This window comes from Hippopotamus amphibius, chromosome 10, assembly GCF_030028045.1.
Source record: "Hippopotamus amphibius kiboko isolate mHipAmp2 chromosome 10, mHipAmp2.hap2, whole genome shotgun sequence".
Lineage (NCBI taxonomy): Eukaryota > Metazoa > Chordata > Mammalia > Artiodactyla > Hippopotamidae > Hippopotamus > Hippopotamus amphibius.
The window spans coordinates 14330526-14350614 of NC_080195.1; the positions used below are offsets into that span (position 1 = coordinate 14330526).

The 20089-nt window shown below is 45.1% G+C and overlaps 1 protein-coding gene across 3 annotated transcripts in view; it reads right to left on the reverse strand.

The window, feature by feature from the left end:
- FAT1 (FAT atypical cadherin 1) overlaps positions 1–18973 on the reverse strand; it is a 120071-nt gene extending 101098 nt beyond the window's left edge. For 2 of the 3 annotated variants that reach the window (XM_057696334.1, XM_057696333.1), the window contains exons 1-2: positions 18664–18972; positions 144–3420 (exon numbers count right to left, since the gene is read on the reverse strand). In XM_057696334.1, coding sequence (XP_057552317.1) covers positions 144–3402 — 3259 coding nt within the window. In that variant the 5' untranslated portion in view covers positions 3403–3420; positions 18664–18972. Of the gene's footprint in view, positions 1–143; positions 3421–18663 lie in introns of all 3 variants that reach the window. The other variant, XR_009047659.1, reaches the window with a different exon arrangement.
- Between the last annotated feature and the right edge of the window lie 1116 nt (positions 18974–20089).

Sequence of the window (20089 nt, forward strand, 5' to 3'; positions counted from 1 at the left end):
CACACCACACTGAAGAGTAGCCCCCACTCACAACTAGAGAAGACCTGTGTGCAGCAATGAAGACTCAATCCAGCCGAAAATTTAAAAAAAAAACATTAATAATAAAAAATAGGGAAGAGGAAACCAGAGTAATAAGAACACACCTGTTTCTTCATCTATTTTGAAAACGCCGACACCAGAACCATCCCGAATGGAATAATGGATCTCGCCATCTCTTCCTGCGTCCTCATCATGAGCTGATACCTTCATCACTGATGATCCAATAGGGACGTTTTCTTTCACTACACCCTTTTCCACAAAGCTGGGAAACACTGGTGGGTGTAAGTTCTCATTCACATCGATGACCTCAACTTCAATGTAGCAAGTGGAAGACAGAGAAATGGGCTTCCCTTTGTCTTTGGCCCTCACGGTGAGATTGTATACTTGCTTCTTCTCAAAGTCCAACTGCTGTATGATTCTAACTGCTCCACTGAGCTTATCCACATCAAAGTTTCCTTCTCCGTGGTCCATAAGACTGTATCTCACTTGACTTGACTGACCTAAATCAGGATCGTAGGCCTCTAACCACATGATTATGGTTCCTTCTGGAAGGTCCTCTCGAACTTTCACACGGTAATTAGGGGGGATAAACTTAGGTGGGTTGTCATTAACATCCTCTAGTGATACTTTCAGAAGCACCGTGGAAAGCAGCTGGGGTTCTTCTCTGGCTTGATCCCTGGCTTCAATCTTTAAGTAATGCACATGCTGTTCTTCACGATCCAAAGGCTTTGTGATTTTAACGACTCCAGTCATGCTGTCAATTGAAAATTTATCTGTGTCTGTAAGAATAGAGTACGTCACATGTCCATTTGGCCCCAGATCTTTATCTGTGGCTTCAACCTGGATGATTTCACTGTTTATCTCTTTGTCTTCACTCACTTCGACAAAATAGCTCTCCTGTAAAAACTCAGGTGGATTATCATTGGCGTCCAGGACTCTGATCTCCAGAAGACACCAAGCAGCCTTCTGTGGTAGACCAAGGTCTGACACTGTAATATTCAGGGTGTATCTGTCTGTTGTTTCACGGTCAAGTGGAGACAAAATTTTGAGCATTCCTGTTTCCATGTCAATAATGAAGCAACTATCCTCATTTCCTCCAGAAATAGCATAGACCAGTTTTCCATTGAAGCCAGTGTCAAGGTCAGTAGCATTCGTGAAAATTATGCTGGAACCCACAGGATGATTTTCCTTTACCTCAATACGAGCTGGAAGAGTACTTCTAAACTGTGGTGTGTGAGCATTGACAGAGTGAGAATCAAAGAAAACATCCTCGACCTCTCCCTGACTGTGTAATTTATTTGCCTGCAGGAGTTTCTCCGCCAGCATTTTGGCCACGCCAGTCTCTTCACACTGCAAGTTCACTGGCTTGCGAAGGGCAGCCACGGTTATGTTGATATATAACGGTGTAGCAAAATTCTCTCCATCTGTAGCTGTAATTCTCAGACTGTGAAACGACACCTTTGCCCCTAAGCCATCCATTAGCGACTGCTTTAATGACAAGACCCCGGAGTTGGGATTTAAGCTAAACAAATCCAGTTCATTCCCAGCTTCAATCTGATATTGCACCAACTGAAGTTCATCAGCGTCAATGGCAGAAACCGTAGTTATCTGCTCCCCCACACCCAGATCCCTGGGAATTGTTCCTTCACAATTTATCTTCTCAAACAAGGGTGTGTTGTCATTCAAGTTATTGAGAGTAACCGTGGCAAGGATTTCAACCTCCCGGCGGTATGGCAAGCCCCAGTCTGATGCTCGAATCCTTAGAGTATAAACCCGTGGCATCAGCTCATAGTCCAAGTTTTCTGAAGTACTCACGGCACCGGTGAAATGATTAATCACAAATGGCACATGATTTAAATTTGCAATGCTGTAAGTCACATACCCGTTCTCACCCTCATCAGGGTCTACAGCACTCACACTCATGACCGTGGTACCAATGGGCACATTCTCATCAAAAGATGCTTTGTAGGCTGTCTGGGTAAATTCAGGGGGATGGCTATTTGCACCCAAGACTTTAACCAAGACTTTGGTCGAGGCTTTTCTGTCACTTGTTGTTACTTCGAGTTCAAAATGGGAAGCCTGTTGTCTTTTAATTGGTTCTAAGATGGAAATGAGACCAGTGTTGTGATTTAAACTGAATTTAGCTTTGCCAGGTGTACTTTTAAAAACATACTTCAAATGAGAATAGCTAGGTGTGGCTTGCACCATGACCACGGGTGTGTTGGAAGGAGCAAATTCACTTATTTCTGCTCTGTAAACCTCCTTTTCAAACTTGACTGGCCCAGCTCTGAACTGTGGTGAAGCCACATGAATTACTTTTACAGAAGAGAACTGGGGAGGAGTTCCTTTATCTTTCGCCTGTAGTGTCAGGTTGTAGCCAAAAGGATGACTGTCCCAATCAATGCCACCAACTGCTTTGAGTTTATACTCTTTGCTCCCTGGAGAGGTCCTCACTGTTCGAAACTGCTGAAGGAGGTCTCCTGCCACAATGCTTAAAGAAGCCACGTCCCCATTGGCACCCTGGTCACAGTCATCCACGGTTATGATGGCATATGTTGGGTCCTTGTCCAGTTCTGACGGTGACAGAGTCACTGCTGTTATCACAGGAGCACACTCGTTGGCCTGCTCTACATGAACTGTGAGCCTGGCCATGCTACTGATACCACTGCTCCCGTACAATTTCATGCCACGGTCCACAGCAAGAATTTCCATCTCATAGAGCTTGGTCTCTGTGTAGTCAAGTCTACCAGTTAAAACTACAGTGCCACTGGTGGGGTGGATAGCAAACATGTCTGTTCGGTCTTTAAAACTGTAGTAAAACTCTCCATTGGTGCCTATGTCTGCATCCGTGGCACTGACTCTGGCAATACTGGTCCTTATGGCTGTGTTTTCAGGTAAGGAAACACTGTACGAGGTGGGTGAGAATAATGGTCTCAAGTCATTTGTATCCAGCACTTGCACCCTGACCTTTGTTCGTGCTTCAGCATTAGTATTTTTTTCAACTGCTTTGACTATCAATGTGTAATGGTCTTTCACTTCTCTGTTAAGAATAGCTGTATTTCCTCCTTTGGTCCTTATTCTCAGAAAGCAAAAGTCTCCAAGAATGTACTCTTCAGCTTTGAATAGGTTTTCATTGTCTCCTGAGACAATTTTGTACCGTAACTCCCACTGTGGATTTGTAATATAAATACCCATCTTTACAGGGTGCCCAACATAGGTCTTTGCTGCAGAGTTTTCATGCACTGTGACGTTGTACTGGAAATGTGTAAACTGTACAGGAGTCTGTTCAAGTGCTGGGCTTCCATCACTGTCCCCAAAATGCTGGAGGAGGAGGAGCAGAAGCGAAGCCAAATGCCTCCCCATCGCTTAACTCTCAGGAACCTGCAACAGAAGAAAATAAGAATTCTTACTTTAGGGAAATAAACGAAAAGTGTACATTTTTTCCTAAGGTTTGTTTTAGACCTCACATTTTAATAAAGTATTTTCCATCTATACAGAATATGAATAAATGCAATGGTTTTCCAATATAAGTATCAATACTGCTAATATTTCTAGAATTATTAAGTGTAAGAACAGTCTTTTTTTTTATTTTATTGATTCAAAGAATCCTAATCAGCATCAGATGAAGGTCTGCCAGTTGTAACCACGAAACTGTATTTTGCACTTCAATCTCCAAGGCAAGTATAAGCTACTGCTAAAAAGGCAGATAGTGAACATTGTTTACATTTACTTGTACACAATAAAGTGCTCAAAAGTTCACAGACTTAATGCTACTATAGCATCCTGAGCATGGGAAGCTTCGGACAACTAATTTAGAACCACCAAAAAAAACCCTCTCAAAAGTGGTTTTATATAACCTCCCATAATGACAGCTTGCAATCTAATGTCAAAATTTATCCTGAAATTATATTATTTCTTTATAAGAATAAGTTCACTCCCTACATAATATAAGGGCTTACTGTCTCATTTAGCACTTTATAACTACTTAAAGGTATTAAAATAATTATATCATCAAGTTTGATACTGAGGTCATTTCTGAACCAACAAACTGAGCCAAAAAGTCAGTTTACAAAAGGAAAATCAAGAGCTTGATGTTGAACAGAACCCTCCCTAAACCAGGGACACAAATCTTGGCAACATCACTATCGTATCACCACTGCTGCCAACAACCAGTGTGCAGAGGGTCCATTGTTTTCAGGGCACTGAACAACCTGTCACCTGAACACAAGACACACATGCACAAAGCTACATCATCTACATGAACATGTACAGAGGGGCCCAATCAATGCGGCAAGGTGGCAGACACTGCAGGGGTGGGGTCCGAGGGTGAAGCAGAGAACATTTGAGAAAGGGGTGCCTTGAACCAGTGGACTGAGGCCTAGCAGGGGAGCAGGGCAATTACTTTCAGACCAACTGCTCCCCTAAATGTCAACATAATTCACTTCGTAAATCAACGGAGCTTCACAAACATCCCAGAATGGTCGGAAGAGGACGGCACTGCAGCCCTGCCAAGGACCTCTCAAATGAATATTCAGGAAATGGGACTGCTCCCCAAGGTGAGAGAAACAGCAGACTGGAGGGCTGGCCAAACAGCCAGGGGAAATTAGCATGGCAACTTTAATTTACAGTATCTTAACTCAGCGACCGCCAACTTTGCCCCATTAGTCATTTCATTAGGGAAAAAAAGAAAAAACCTGATATGCTGAAGGCAATTAGAAGCTTAACTGATACTGAATCACATTCAAGTTGGGCACCCTTGCTTGCTCTTTAGTGACCATGCCTGCTCAGCAGGTAAAGTCAGGAAATCAGACAGATTTTTGGCCTCTAGAACAACAATTAATATTGAAACAAAACAAGGAGGCAATCTTTTCCTAAAACTATCTCTTAGTTTGGTCAACAGTCCTAAAACTCAGGGAAATTTGAGGATTATGTAACAATCTGATAATTTTATTAAAACAAGTGAAAACTGATTCATGATTGAATTCAACCTACAGGTACTGAGAACCAGCCAGCAGAAAGACTGTGCTAGGTACATGGAGTTAAAGACTGTTTTCAAAGGTAAATATGCCTGTCCTAAGGCATTTACAAACCAGGGATAAAATGTAAAAACACATGAAAAAGATGATGTTGCACAACACCTTCTGTTTTAGGAAACATAATGTTACTAGTATCCATTTTACAACAAAGTATTAAACTAGGATTCTATTGCAAGCAATTAAAATAATTTTGCTTCATTCTACATATAAAATGTTACATAGTCATTAAAGAGAGTACTGTATATATACTGACATGTAAAGATGTCCAGATATATTTAGTTTTTCCACTTAGGTTTGCAAAAAGGGAGGGGAGATAAATTGCGTGCATAGTTCATGGATGTGCTTAAAAATGAACTGAAAAATTCTGGACAGGTAAGAAGTAAACTGTTAACAGTGGAAACTTCTGAAGAATAGATAGCAAGGGTAATGTTTACATTTTCACTTTTCTCTATGGTTTGAATTTTTAGCATATATATGTTATCTTTATCAGTAATTCACTTCTTTCATCATTTGATTCATTGAACACCTATTTAATGAGAGCCTACCAGGTGTCAGGAATAGTTCTACATTCTGGGAATACAAAAGTAAACCAGGGACTTCCTAAGTGGAGCAGTGGTAAAGAATCCGCCTGCCAATGCAGGGGACATGGGTTCGAGCCCTGCCCTGGGAAGATTCCACATGCCATGGAGCAACTATGCCTGTGCGCCACAACTATTGAGCCTGTGCTCTAGAGCCCATGAGCCACAACTACTGAGCCCATGTGCTGCAACTATTGGAGCCCATGTGCTGCAACTACTGAAGCCCATGTGCCTAGGGCTCGTGCTCCACAACAAGAAAAGCCACTACAATGAGGAGCCTGCGCACCACAATGAAGAGTAGCCCCTGCTTGCAGCAGCTAGAGAAAGCCCGTGTGTAGCAATAAAGACCCAACACAGCCAATAAACAAATAAAAAAAAAAAAAAAAAAGTAAACCAAACTACCAACAATTCTTCATGGAAGATAAATTTCCTGCTGAGAGACAAACAAGGAAACAAAGAGCCTATCAGATGCTGATGATCAATGCTAAGGAGAAAAACAAAGCAGAAAGAAATGGCAACAGTAGTCAGAAACATGGAGGGAAAGAGAGACCCCGAAACAGGATGAGTTTCTCAACCTCAATACTGTTCACATTTGGGGCTGATAATTCTTGGCCAAGGAAGGGGGGTGGGTGTGGGGTAGAGAGCTGTCCTAGTCATTGTTTAGAATTATTCTTGGTCTCCACCCAACTAAAAGCCTGTAGCCTCTTCTCCCCCCGAACCCCAACCAAAAATGTCTCCAGACAGTGCAAATGAACCCGAAGCTCAAAGTCACCTCCAGTAGAGAAGTACTAGTTAGAGAAACCACAAAGAGACAGACTGCTGCAGCTTGGCACAGTGGATGAGGGGAGAGAAGTAAAGGAGATCCTTTTTTTTAATAAGCTTTTCATTTTAAAATACTTTCAGATTTTCAGAAAAATTACAAAGACAGTTTCCCCTACTGTTAGCATCTCACCTTACTATGGTACATTTGTCACAACTAATGAACTAATACTGATACACTGTTATTCACTAAGTCCTGATGCCCTTTCCTAGTCCCAGGATCCCAGCCAAGACAACCACATTACATTCAGTCATCATATCCTCTTAGGCTCCTCTGGACTGTAACTGTTTCTCTGATTTGTCTGGTTTTTAATGACCTTGACGGTTTTGAGAAATACTGGTCAGGTATTTCGTAGATTGTCCCTCAATTGGAATTTGTCTGATGTTTTTCGCATGATTAGACTGGGGCTATGCGTTGAGGGGAGGAAAAGCATGGGGTAAAGTGCCATTTTCACCATATCACATCGATGCTGATGCTGACCTTGTTCACTGGGTTGAAGCAGCGCTTGTCAGGTTTCTCCGCAGTGGGGTACTCGCTCCCCCCCTTTCCCTACTGTATCCTTTGGAAGGAAGTCACTATGAGCAGTCCACACTTAAGGGGTGGAGTTATGTTACATATATCATTTTGAGTTCTTCTGTGAGGGAGAGTTGTCTGTTCTCTCCTATTTATGTCTTTATCATTTCTTTCGATCGGTATGGCCTCATGGATGAAGGGTGATTTTTAGGACTTTGGATATTACTACAAATAAAATGAGAACAGGGGAGTGACATGCTCGAGTGAAAGGGCTGCTCAGGGACCACGGTGGACAAGAGAAGGAAGGGTGGCCAGGGCAAAAGCTGGAGGGAGACCAGTTAGAAGACACTGCAACAGTACAGGTGAGAGACTGTGGTGGCTCAGCCTCAAAGGGTCACGGTGGGGGTGGGAGGAAGGTGACATTTTGGATCTACTTCAGGACCAGCTGATGAATTGGAGGGCAGAGTGGGAGGAGAAAAAGACAGAGGCATCAAAGAAGATTCCGGAGATGTGTGTGCTGAGTAAGAACTGAGCTGTAAGGTTCCGAGAGAAGGAAGCCTGAGCTGAGGGAGCAATGGACTTTAGGGAGTACGGTTACGATCGGGGGTGCAGCTTTAGACAAGTTAAGCTGGAAATGCCTACTGTTATCTGAGTAACAATTTCGAGTGGGCACTCAGACCTGTGGGAGAGGTTCACCCTGGAAACAGAGACTTGACAGTTATTAGAATATGGAAGATGCTATATTTAAAAGCACAAAACTGAATCAGATCACCCATGGAGAGAGCACAGAGAGACAAGAAATGAAAATCACCACGGACAGAGCTGTGCTGCTCCCTGAGATCTAGAAGACAGAAGAGAGGAACCAGCAAGGGAGACAGAGCAGCCACTGGGGCAGTGGCAAGAAACAGTGGTGTGACAATGCCAAAGATAAATAAACCAATCTTTCCAAATATGTGAAGCCTAACATGAGACCTTGAAAATGACCCATCAGTACAGGCTGATGGCATGCTGCTCCCACCACCACTGGTGCCCTGGACACGCCCTCCACCCCCAGGGTGCAAGGAGAAGGCTCAACATGTCAAACCACTGCAGCTGTTCCCTCCGCATGGCATCTCGGTCACTCTGTGGCACCTGCAGCCGCTGCCACCACCCACATCTCTCACAGCTGGATTCCCAAACACCTGGCTCCCTTCACAGCTCACCCACCACGGCTCTTCTTACGGGACACAGCACAGCTGGAATAAACTTTTTTGACTACATTCATAACCGAGACCTCTCAAAACCCCGAATTTACTCTGCAAACTTGGCTAACAGAATGCCACTGTAATTAGAATAAATTATTAAATGCAAGTCTTTTGATCAGAAAAAAAAACGCCACTTTATAGGAGATACTGTTAATCTTACAGTAATTTACCTGAGAAATGTGAACTCAGGTTTCACCTTAAAATGCCTGAAAAATTATGGCTGTTACTCTATGCTAAATAAACAGTAGAGCAGGGGGGCAAAAAACCAAAACCATCCACACACACACAAAATCCTAAAAAGATACTAATACCATTTCATCTTAAAAAGTACATTATCACCTAGTGCTATGCTTATGAAAATTAAATTCCAAAAACCATTTTAGCCAAAGGCTACACTTTGATATTTAGAAGGTGATCACACTACTTGAACTCACAGTAATCCAGGATTTCTGCTGTGCATTTTCCAAAGTGAAAACAAAGAATGTTTACTTAGTTCAGCCTTTAGGGAAAAGGGCCTCAAGTCCAAAGCTTAAATATCTCTAGTACAGATTTCTGACAATCCATAAACAAGAGAGAAAGACCATTTTTCTGGTAGAAGTCAGATAGTCATGTGCTCATGTTTATTCATCAGTATGACTTCCATGTAAAGGGTTCCAATCAATTTCTGAGCCCACAGAGACTTCACACAACAGAACATAGCCCCGTACTGAGAACACAGCTCTGTAAGTTCAAATATTTAGACCTGAAGCTGAAGACTCAGAAGTGCTTCGGATGCTTCAGACACAGGGCATTGGGTGGGACACCACGCTACACGACGCATACATTCTATTAAATGTTGTACGTTTATTCTTCAGAGTCACGACTCTTACACGTGCCATTAGCCATCCAGCCCTCTATCCAAGAGGGAAACGGACCCTCCATCCCACATATGATAATAAAAACACACAGAAATATTCAAGAATTTGATGTTTTTCCCTCATCATACTCCTATTTTTTATCCACATCAGCAAGAGCGTCACTAGAATTGAACTTATTACTGAAATTTAGAGCTTAATGTTCAGTTTGAATAGGGTCACATTTTAAAAATACTTTCTAGAGATGTCTAAATTGGGAGGAAGATGACTCTGTTTTCAAAGAGAATTGTCACAGTTGTCAGAAGACAATATGAAATGTAAACGACTCCTGCTTTTTAAAAATATTGTATATTAAATGAGTGTTTAATGATCTCTAAAATCATTTAACAGGAGTCAAGAGTATTTTGTCTTACAAGCAACTGCTTGTTGCTCAGCTATAACCAATTCACAGCTTCCAGATGACATTAACAACAGGAAAAAAATTGCATTTTTCTAATAAATTATAATAGCTATAGACAGTACTTTTAAAAGCTTTCATTCTGAAAAATCAATAGGTAGATCTTGTTTATTTCTGGGTGCATAATAAATCTTTTTAAGCCATCTTAACACTTTTTTCAGTAAAAAAGGGGGAGGGGGGCACTATGAACCCAGAATTAAACAACAGGCTCAGGCTTGGTATATATCATTTAACTACTTCTGCTGACTCTGTATGTTGTTAGCTTTGATTGGAGCTGCAAGAAGTCTGATTACTCCAGCAATGACTTAATTTAAATACTGCCTTCAAATGATCAACAACTGATTTCAATTTAACTGAGACCAGTCTTCAAACTACACACATCCACAGTACACACTACCAATCCCTCTCAGCACAGAATTCTTTTCCAGAACCTAAAAATTTCATCATTTACATGATTTAATCAATCCAAAATAATTTTTTGGACGTTTTCTTGCCCCTAAGAAAGTTAAACAGACTTCCTAACTTTTAAATAACTTCCATATAAACACTACTATATAATTTACCTACTACATGAACCTATAAAACTTGTCTGTGGGTAGTCTGAAGATGACTGTTTCTGGTTGTCATTTTATTGTAACATAAAAGACAAGACCTGCTAACAAGGCTGTGTGTACCTTTCCAGCTAGACTAGGCATCCCTGTGCTAGTCCCTCCCCGCTCAGCACACGGAAATATGACCACTCTCTATTAACCACCCGTCCAACCACTTTCTCTTCATCCACACTTCAGGGCAAACTGTGGCCACAGAGAAGCTCGATAAACAGACTGTTTACCCTCTTGTGACATCAGAGCATTTCACCTAATGTATTTTTCTCTGCAAACAGAAATCATTTAAATGTTTTGATGGTAACACTGGCCACTGTTCTAATCCCAAATTAGTACAGTTTTTATTATGGGTCAAATTATGATGCTCCCTTAAGTATTTAGGTACAAATCCAGGCCTTTCACTAAATACAGGATCGGGAAAGTGAACGTTCCACGTATAGTAAGTAAATGGAAGTCATGGTAGAACTCCTCCACTTCCTCTCCTTAAAATGTTCTCTTCCCTTAATACGGGGATATGTGTATAAAAACAGATGATTGAACTTGGTGTACCCCCCCAAAAATAAATAAATAAAAAAAATAAAATAAAAAAAAAAGGTTCTCTTCCCCTCCACTCTCCTCTTCCCACATCTCAGAAGAGATGCGACCTGAGCTACAAATAAAGACATCCTTGATGCTATTAAACTCTGCCTCTTTTGCAGCCCCTCCCTAAATCGTCCCTCACACTCAAAACTCAAGTGACCCCTCACCACCGCAGGTGCCTTTGGCAGAGTCTACAAATATACACAGGTTCTTGCCCACTGAAAATAACCTTCATTCAAACCTGCACTTCCTTCAAGCTAACACCCTATTTCTCTCTTTATGTTAGCAAAGAGTTTGAAAAAGAGTAGTTTCTCAGCGCTACCTTGACTTCCTTAGAACTCTCTCCTCTAAAGACATGATTTCTATCTTCTCCGGACCCACCCAGGCAACAGAAACAGCTTCTTCTGGTGTCAAAGGCTAATGTCAAATCTAATGCCCTTTTCTCAATACTCAGCCTCCCTGACAATGTCCCATTTGACACTACTCACCCTCCTCCCCAGTATGTGTCCTTCATACTGTCACAAACTGCCTAAAACAAAGATGTGATCCATACAGAATGTGTAAAGGATAGACAACACTAAACTTCCCCAATTCTCTTCAATACCCTTTTATACGCTACACCAACTCTTTCACCTTCAAGTCTGTCACTACAAACTTCTGTCTTCCATCTCTTTTTACATACATCCTTAAAGACATCATCCTCTATGCCCTAATCATAAAGGATCACTGTAGAAGCCTGCATTCTACCCTAACCTCCTTCAAGTGCCACAGATCATCCCTCCTGAGATAGCTTCAGGCCGAAGTTATAGAGTATTTTCACCCACTTCCCACAGCAAAATATTAGCTATTCCACTGAAAACACACAGTATTTTCCTATGTCCTTGAAGAGTTTCACCACTTCCCAAAGCACTCAAGTTTGCACTCTAAGGTATTAAATAAAAAAGAAGCTGGAAGTCATAAAACCTGTGATCTAGCCCAGGCTCTGTCACTAACCATCTGTGTGAGTTCAAGGAAGTCAGTCCTTGGATTGCATTTCTTTATTTGAAACACTAGAGATTGAACTAAAATCTTTACAGCTTCCCACCTTCCAAAGATACACATTCTTTCCCCTGCCTCCTTTTTCTTTCTCTTTATACACAGATACGCTCCAGAAATTCAGGATTTCTATGACCTTTTATCTTAACTGTCAAACCTTCATATCTTAAAAGTTCTACCTGGACTTGATATGTTTTCTTTCTCAGCTTCTCAAAACTGTACCTCTTCTATTTCTGCTGCTACCACTTAATTCATATTTGTATTTGTTCAAACACAGCATCTGAACCACCTTTCAATATTCCTACTTTCTTGCCCCCACACTATTTAGCCTACATACCGCAATCAAATTAATCTCATTAAAATTTCTTTGGAATATTACTCCCTAGTTTAAGATGTTCAGTGTTTCCCCTTATCCTTTGGATTAAGTATATCCTTCTTAAAAGGGATCTTTGACAATCTGACCTCTGCCTACTTTCCTAATATGATCTCCCATATTACTTCCTATTTCAAACCAGAAAGGTATCCTTCCCACATTCTTGAAACAACCAAGCTGTCTTGAGCCAATGACACCACCTAGTGGTGGGGGTTCTAAGTCTGGAACATCTCCACCCCTTTGCTTCTAAAAGATAATGCAAACATGACCATTTTTTTCCTGCCCATCACTCATCACACACAGTTTAGTTATTTTCACCTTTCTCTTCAACATTTCTTTCTTTCCTCTCTTCTTAACCCCTGTAAAAGTTATCCTTTCTGTCCTTAAAAGACAAGGTGAGCCCAGGTCATAGATTTTCTATGTTCTACATACACAAAGAAAAAAGGCAAGTCATAAGTCATGTGAAAGAAGATCTAAAGAAACACTGATGATAAACCAATCCTTATCCAAAAGATGCTATCATGATATGCTTAGGTCTTTTTTTCTCATCATCCATCAAACCACAAATCAAGTCACAACTAAGATTTCTACAACTTGCTTTACATATACTTCCTCTCCCTGAATCATCCCCTCCTGATTGACTCTTCCCTCAGACCTCACCCTACCCTGATATCCACCTACCCCTGATCATTAGCTCACCAAGGTGCTATGATGAACTACCCTGACCCGGATGGATCTCTCTTGTCACACTGGAGATAACTGTTTCCTTGTCCTTCTGGACTGTAAGCTCCTAGAGAGCACGAAATCTGCTTTGTTCACCACTGCTCACTGTATCTGGCCCAATGTTTGGCACAGAGGAGATCCACAGTTGTTGGGTGCATGAATGGACAGATGGATGAGGAATGGGGAATGGAAGGCAGGACTGAAGGGGGAGGTGGGGGATAAGGAGGGATAGCATGGGAAAATAATTCATCCATCCTTGTAAACTTAACAGAAAATCCAGATGCAACCACTAGGCCAGTAACAACACTGCAGATGGGTGCCCTGGAGAAGGCTCTAATTCTCAGCCGCTCAGAAAAAGATCACCACCCACCTCAAAACGCTTCCAAAGTGGTGACAGGCAATGTTAGATCAGTGTCCCTACTGCAGAGCTTATTATGAAGCATTATGCTTGAATATTCTATGAAGATAATTAAATATGTGGTCTGGAGAAGACATTTAATTATAGATTTACCTCCACATATATAATAAACTTTTGGAATTAAGAACTTTGGCAATACATGTAAATCTGGGATTTAAGCACAAGAAAGATGATCTTTCAAAAAAACTTTATTATGTGAAACATACAGATTCCTCATCTGATTGAATACACTTTTGAAATTAAAAACTTCCTCTCAGACTTAAGAGAACAACGGCACACTTCTGATCTTAGTTAAATGAATTACCTGCATTGCTCATTTCAAAAACTCCTCACCAGTGCCTAAGGACAAACTAACACTTGCAAATTAAACAATTAGGTGAGACAAAAAGACACAGTTTGGCTTCATCAACTATATAATTTGGTGAAAAGAAAGCTTACCTACTGCAGTTTCCCACTCATAAAGATTAAAGAGACACCTAGCCTTGTGGCTTCCTGCTATTAAATCATGTCCTTCAGGCCACAAATTAGGCCACAGAGACAACATTCAATGCAACAATAATGCACTAATTTGATTTAGTTTACTGATTCTATGTAAAATCAGCCAAACTTGGGTGGAAAACAGGTGGCGGTAGACTTGATAAGGGAGTTAAAATAATCTGTAACATTCCTTTCACTTCCAGCATTCAAAAAAATGACTACTTCAGAGATGACTCAAGAGCTAAGTCTAAAGACATACACTAGGAAGGCATGGGATCAGGGGAAGGAAACCAGTATTAGTTTGCACATAATTTTTAGATTCCTCTTTTGACACCTGCCCATGACATGGATTTAAATGGTCTATTAATATGGTGCAAACCCACTAGGAGTACCTCTAGTGACTAAGTAAAAGATACAAAGAATACATATACAGGTGGCCTGAAAGACTATGAAGTCCTCTAACAACTTCACTTCCTTTCAGAGTGACAAAGAATTTGACTCATTTAAGAGATTCATTTTTCAAGAAATGGGTACACAAATGCACACTTTATTCAAATCAAACCTTACAATGAATGTGTTAAATGCCATGTTTGACATAACTCTGAGTTATATTCATTGCTGTTTTTAAAAATTATGTAATGTTTTAAGTACTTTCATGCCCATCTTAAAGCTTAAATATACAGCAAAGAAAGGGGGATAATAATTCCACCTGTGGAACCAGAGCTGTCCTAAAACACAAAGACAAACATTAGAATTAGTCTATATACCTGGAGAAACACGTTATGAATAACTGCAGTAATGGGATGTATTGGATAACCACAGTTCTAAGAGTAACAAGAAAAAACATCACCATCACCTAGTTTTAACACGAGCTGCTACCTTCTTAAACTACTGAAACCTATCTCTGAATGTATGAAGCCCTAAGAATCTGCTTTTGTGAAAGATATATAAATATTAACTGTAGATCATTTGCCTTTTAAGTCTTTTCCTATTTTCAGTCACTGTAAATATCCAGTTTAAAAAAAAAATTCCTCTACTAGGCACCAGAAAGTTGCTTAACAAAAGCTATTTAATGAAACTATAGTTCAGACACATGAAGAAGGAAGAAAAAAAAAAAACTCTGCATAGAAAATATTTATGAGTTTACTTTCCCAATGCATACAACTGCGTCCTTGTTTTCAAAGCCCCACAATTCACATCAGTGGGAAAAAACAATCTTAGCGACAACAAAAAGTTAGCTTCCTGGAGGAAAGCACTCAGAGAAAGAAAAAGCACTGAAGAACCAGAATCTCCTTCTTTAAAAAAAGATCTTACAAGTTTCTCGTCCAACAAAGACAGAAACAAACTGATAGCACAGCTGCAAACGTTTAGCCCCCAGTTGTATCAATCTCACCTATTCCAACTACCTTCAACCAGTTACAACTCAAACCTCAGGGCAGCACTCCTTCAGGGCACAAAGCATCTAAGAGAACTTGGTGGTTCCATTTCCAATATTCCACATCCCTCGGCAGCTGGCCTCTCCTTTCATCACACCTACGCTGTGTACCTCACAAATCGGAGGAATCAGCCGCCGAGCGAGATCAGTTAAGTCTCCAGCAGGCACGCGTGTTACGGGAGAGAAGAAAGCTGCGCGCGCGCGTGAAGTTTCCGAGCTCTGGGCGCGGCGGAAGTTCTCGCCCCGCGGCCGCCGGCAGCCCCGCGCCGCGGCCGCCGCTCTGATTTGCAGCAATGGCTCCGGGGCCAGAGCCGGTGCGGCGGCCGCCGCCGCCCGCCGCCGGCTTGGTAATCACCATTCCGTTCACGTCGCGAATCACCCGCTCCCGCCCATCCGCCTCTCCCCACCCACCCGCATCCAGGGCCCGCCCTGAACTTTCCAAGCGGGCGGGCGCCTCGGCACCACCACCGTCCCGCGGGGCTCTTTCTTTCCCTCTCGTCCCCAGAGCGCCCGCGGCGCGCGGTCCCGACTGGACCGTCAGGGGCCAGCTCCCCGCGAGCCGGAAGCCCGCCATCCCGCAGCAGCAGCAGCAGCAGGCTGCCCGTCCCGCGGGCACAGACGGCTCGGCACCGAGCGCGCCGCGGCGCCCCTCGCCCACCGCCCTCAAGCCGCACCTGGTTTCCTTCAAACTTACAGCCAAGTTGGCCCGAAGCGGCGGCGGCGGCGGCGGCGCTCTCGGGGGCGCGCACCTCGCCGCCTCAGCGCGCCCCCCAGCGGGGTCCGGGTCGGCCGCGGGTCTCCCTGGGCCTGCAGGGCGGCATGCTACCGGCGGCCCGCCCTCGCCCTCCGCGCGCCCCGCCGCCCGCGCGCCGCCCGGGAAGGAAGGCCGCCCGCCCGGCAGAGCCCCCGCGCCTACACGCACCCGGAGCCTCACGCACCCGGCGCGGGATATATCCCTCCGCCCGCGACCACGCCCGCTCGCGCCGGCGCTCGTATCTCCCGCGCGGAAACTCGACCCCGACTCTCCCCGGCGGCCGGGCCGCCGACCCGCGGGGCCAGGGGTCGGGGCTCTCCCTGCGGCTGCAGCAGCCAGCTCCCCGCCAGGAGACCAGCCAGGGCCCAGGATGATCTAGCGACACCGCGAGGAACAGGCTGGGGTTCGCTCTAGTGCCGAGGTTAGTTATGGCCAGCACACGTATTTGTTTAGGGAATGAATATGGAATGTTCCCTGCTAGGAAAGGGGAAACATTAGCTTAGCTTAAAGGGGGAAAAAAAAAAAAAAGGAAAAAAAAAGGGGGGGGGGAGTCAGCTAAGGGCTAAAGAAAAAGCTTCCCACGCCTCCCCCTTTAGATTCTCGAGAACCTTCAGGGAATTCCTAAATCTGCATTTGAATGCCTTGGCTGGAGGTCTGCAATTGCTTGGTGGAATAAAACGTTCCAAAAGGTCTCAAAAGGAATGCAGTTAGATCGGAATCTACTTCCTTCTTCAATCTACAGTAAAAAAAAATCCCGGGAAAGTGAAAACGCTTACTCCGCGACCTCTTTGTGCAGAGCTAGTTAGACCCCGGAGCCTCCCCGCAGCCCTGGCTGCGAACCCCAACGCCGGCTTCCCCCTGGCGGACACCCCCGCCTCCCAGGGCCGCGGGACAAAAGGCAGCGATGCCGCCTCGTGCGCTTTCCCACCCGGTAAGCACACCGCGCAAAACTGCGAACGCAGCCTCACGTGAAACTACAAGATCCTTAAGGGATAAGGGGAGACCCCGGGCGTCCAGGCGGCCCACTCGGGGGACTCCCCACCAACCCGCCGCCGGAACGCGCGGTCCCGGCATCCCGGGGCTGTGAGCCCGTCCCCAGCGCGGGCAGAGCTCCAGGCGCCGGCTGAGCGCAGCCCGGGCTGCTCCGGGCGCTGGGAAACAGCCTGGAGAAGAGGGTGGACATGACCTCGGAAAGTTTGTGGAGCTCTCAGACGTTAACCCTGTAAGGACAAAGAGAGATGATTTCCCTGAAACCGGTGGAAGGGGCCGCTGGAGGAACTAGGAGGCAAATGGGGTGAGGGAGTCCAGGGTTAAAGAGGCAGCTGCCTTAGTTCAAAGTTAATGCAGTCTTCTCTTGCCATCTCAAAGAAGGTGACTGGAAAAAAAGAAAAAGAAAGTGTCTAGCAGGTCATGGCTGGGAAGGAAAAATAATGCCTTGCAGAATGAGTGTGCTGCTTCGTAGCACTAAGAGTATGCGGTGTATTCCCCGCGCGTTATGCAGAACACACACAAATTCACACACCCGGGAAACATCATCACCCAAACACCTGGCCACGGCCATAACTGCGCAAAGCGCTCCTGAAGTTACAGGTCAGTTTCATACATGGAACACCTCGAAAGTAGGTTACCTGATCTCCAAGCTCAGCTCGTGTGTGCCTCTTGCCGAATTCTAACTCTAAACAAAACACAATCCCACACGAACGCCAACAGTTTTGTTGGGGCGGGAGACCAGTAAAAGGTAAAAAGACACCATCCCATAACATAAAATCCCAAGATTTTTTAAACGGCACAAAAGAATTCCTGGAGAAAATTACCATTCATTAATAAATAATAACGCTTACTTGGACTAAAACATCTGTTTGGGAATCCTGATTTGCCAGGTCCACTGAGAAATGTAATGGCCTGAAAGAAGTTGCACTTTGTCACCAGAGGAACAGCCGAGAGCCAGAGATGGAGATTTCAGTCCGGTGCTGCCACGTTTTTACTGGTCCTTTAGCCCCAACGGAGCGAAACAGAGGTGCCTTTTTGCTACCATCTAATTACCTTCACATGAACGAAGAATGTAGTACAAGCTACACTTTTGTCCTCTCAATAGTCGATTCTCCCTAACCCAGCACCCAAAGGCTCTAGGAAATTAGGGGGATGGGGGTGGGTTCCCGAAAACAAACAAACAAAAGCTTTCCGCCAACACTGCTTCTTCATCCAGTCCACCCAAGCTGGAATTTGTAAATCGGATATAGAATGGGTCGGAGTGGGTGGTAAGTGAAGGCTAGGGTGGCCGCGACGGACCTCACGTCCACGTCCCAAGAGCGCCCGGCAGGTCCAAGTTCGCGGTCCGCGCGGAACCCCGCAGGGAGCGCGCGCTTTGCCGGGTATCCGGACTAGAGGGCGCTGCGCCACTGCAGATCACGCGGCACCCGATGCGCCCTCCCTGGGCACCATTTCTATAATAAGTTACATTCGAAATATTGCACAAACAGCATAGCTTTTCAAGTTCTTTTGAACAGTGCTCTGTAAGTATCTTATGAATTCCAAAACGTACGCATACTGATCCTTCATTCCCGAGCCAAGCACAGCCGGGGGCGGGGGGGGGGGGGGCGTGCAGCTCGCCGAGCGGAGAGCAGGTAGGATGCACTCGCTTCCCTGTACTAGTCACCCCCACGTAATTTCATTCACGTTTAAACTTAAATACAGAAAGGCTTGCAACTAAAGAAAGAACTCACCCGTCCAGCCGAGTCCTCGCTGCCTCTGCTTTAAAGTCCCGGCAGCTCCGTAATCCCCACGCGATTTGGATATCTGTTAAAAGCCGTGTCTTAAGTACCAACTTTGCTTCCCTCCGATCTTCAGCATGTCCCCAGCGAGAGTGCGATCCGCCCGCGCCCCCCAGGTGGCCGCATCTCCAGAGGCTTCGGTCCTGGGGGAGACGAGCACCAAAAGGAGGCGAGATGAGAGCGCGCGAGGGCCGGAGAGAAACCAAGTTTTCCAGGACTTGTCCGGGCAACGAGCCTCCGAGTTTAGGAGTTGCGGCCGGGAGCTGCGGCGGATCACTGCCTCTTTCCCCACTCCCTCCCTCCTGGAGGGGGTGGGGGAGGGGGGTGACGTCAGCGCCCCGCCTCGCCCCCCGCCCCGCGGCTGGGACGGGATTCTCCCGCGGGGCCCGCCTCCCGGACAGTAGCGGCGGCGAGCTCGGAGGCCGGGCCGGCTCCCCCCTGCCGCAGCGGCCGCTGCGGTCCCGACGGCGAGGCGTCTGCCGCTCTGCGCCCCGCCGCGTCTCCCCGGCTCCGCCGCGCGCTGGCGTTCCTCGCTCTCGGCACCCGAGCGGCCCCGCGGCGCGCACCTCTCCCGCGGGCTTGCTCGCGAGCCCCCTGCGGCCGCGTTTCCCACGCCGCGAACTGCAGGTGATGCTCTTCCTCTTCTGCAGCTGAAATTCGTCGCGACGTGTCGCCTGCCCGGTTTTTGCAGGGCGGAAGCACGAACAGTCTCTGCAGACTGGCCTGGACGACTTGTACTTTGTAGCCCTCCAACTTCAGGATGTGATCTGTTTTAAAGACTTCTTGGGCTCTAGCGCTGTTTGTGGTCTTTGTGTTGAAAATCACGGAGCCATATTTTAGTGTTCAGATCCTCTCCAAAGCGTCTACGTTTTTAGACTGTGCTCTGAGGCATACGAGGATCCGGGGCGGGCGGGGGGAGACGTGGAGGAGGAGCCAATTTCTAATGTTTCTCACAAGTCATCCATAGTGATAGGGGCCAATACAGAAATCAATCGTCTACTCGTAATATAGACTGAGATACATGCAAACGCTGTTGAAGTTGAATTTGTAAGTGAAAGGGTCTTCCTATGTAAGCGTCCAGACTCCAGAAAAATATCTGCTGTGGAATATATATATTTTTTAATGCCGCTGAAGTACCAAAATAAAATCTCAACAGCGTGAAATTCCCAGGGAGCCATTCCTGTGAGTTGACACTATCCCCAGAAGGTTGGCATTAAAATTCCCTGGAAAAGGGCTGGGTGCTGGGAGCGCATTCTGTTAATACTTTTGCTGCCGTTGATGTAAAACTAGTGGTCAGTTTAGCTGGCCGTTGGCTTTGAAAGGCAAAGAGCAAAACCCCTAGGACACAGGAAACATGACAAGGAGTTAAACAGTTAAG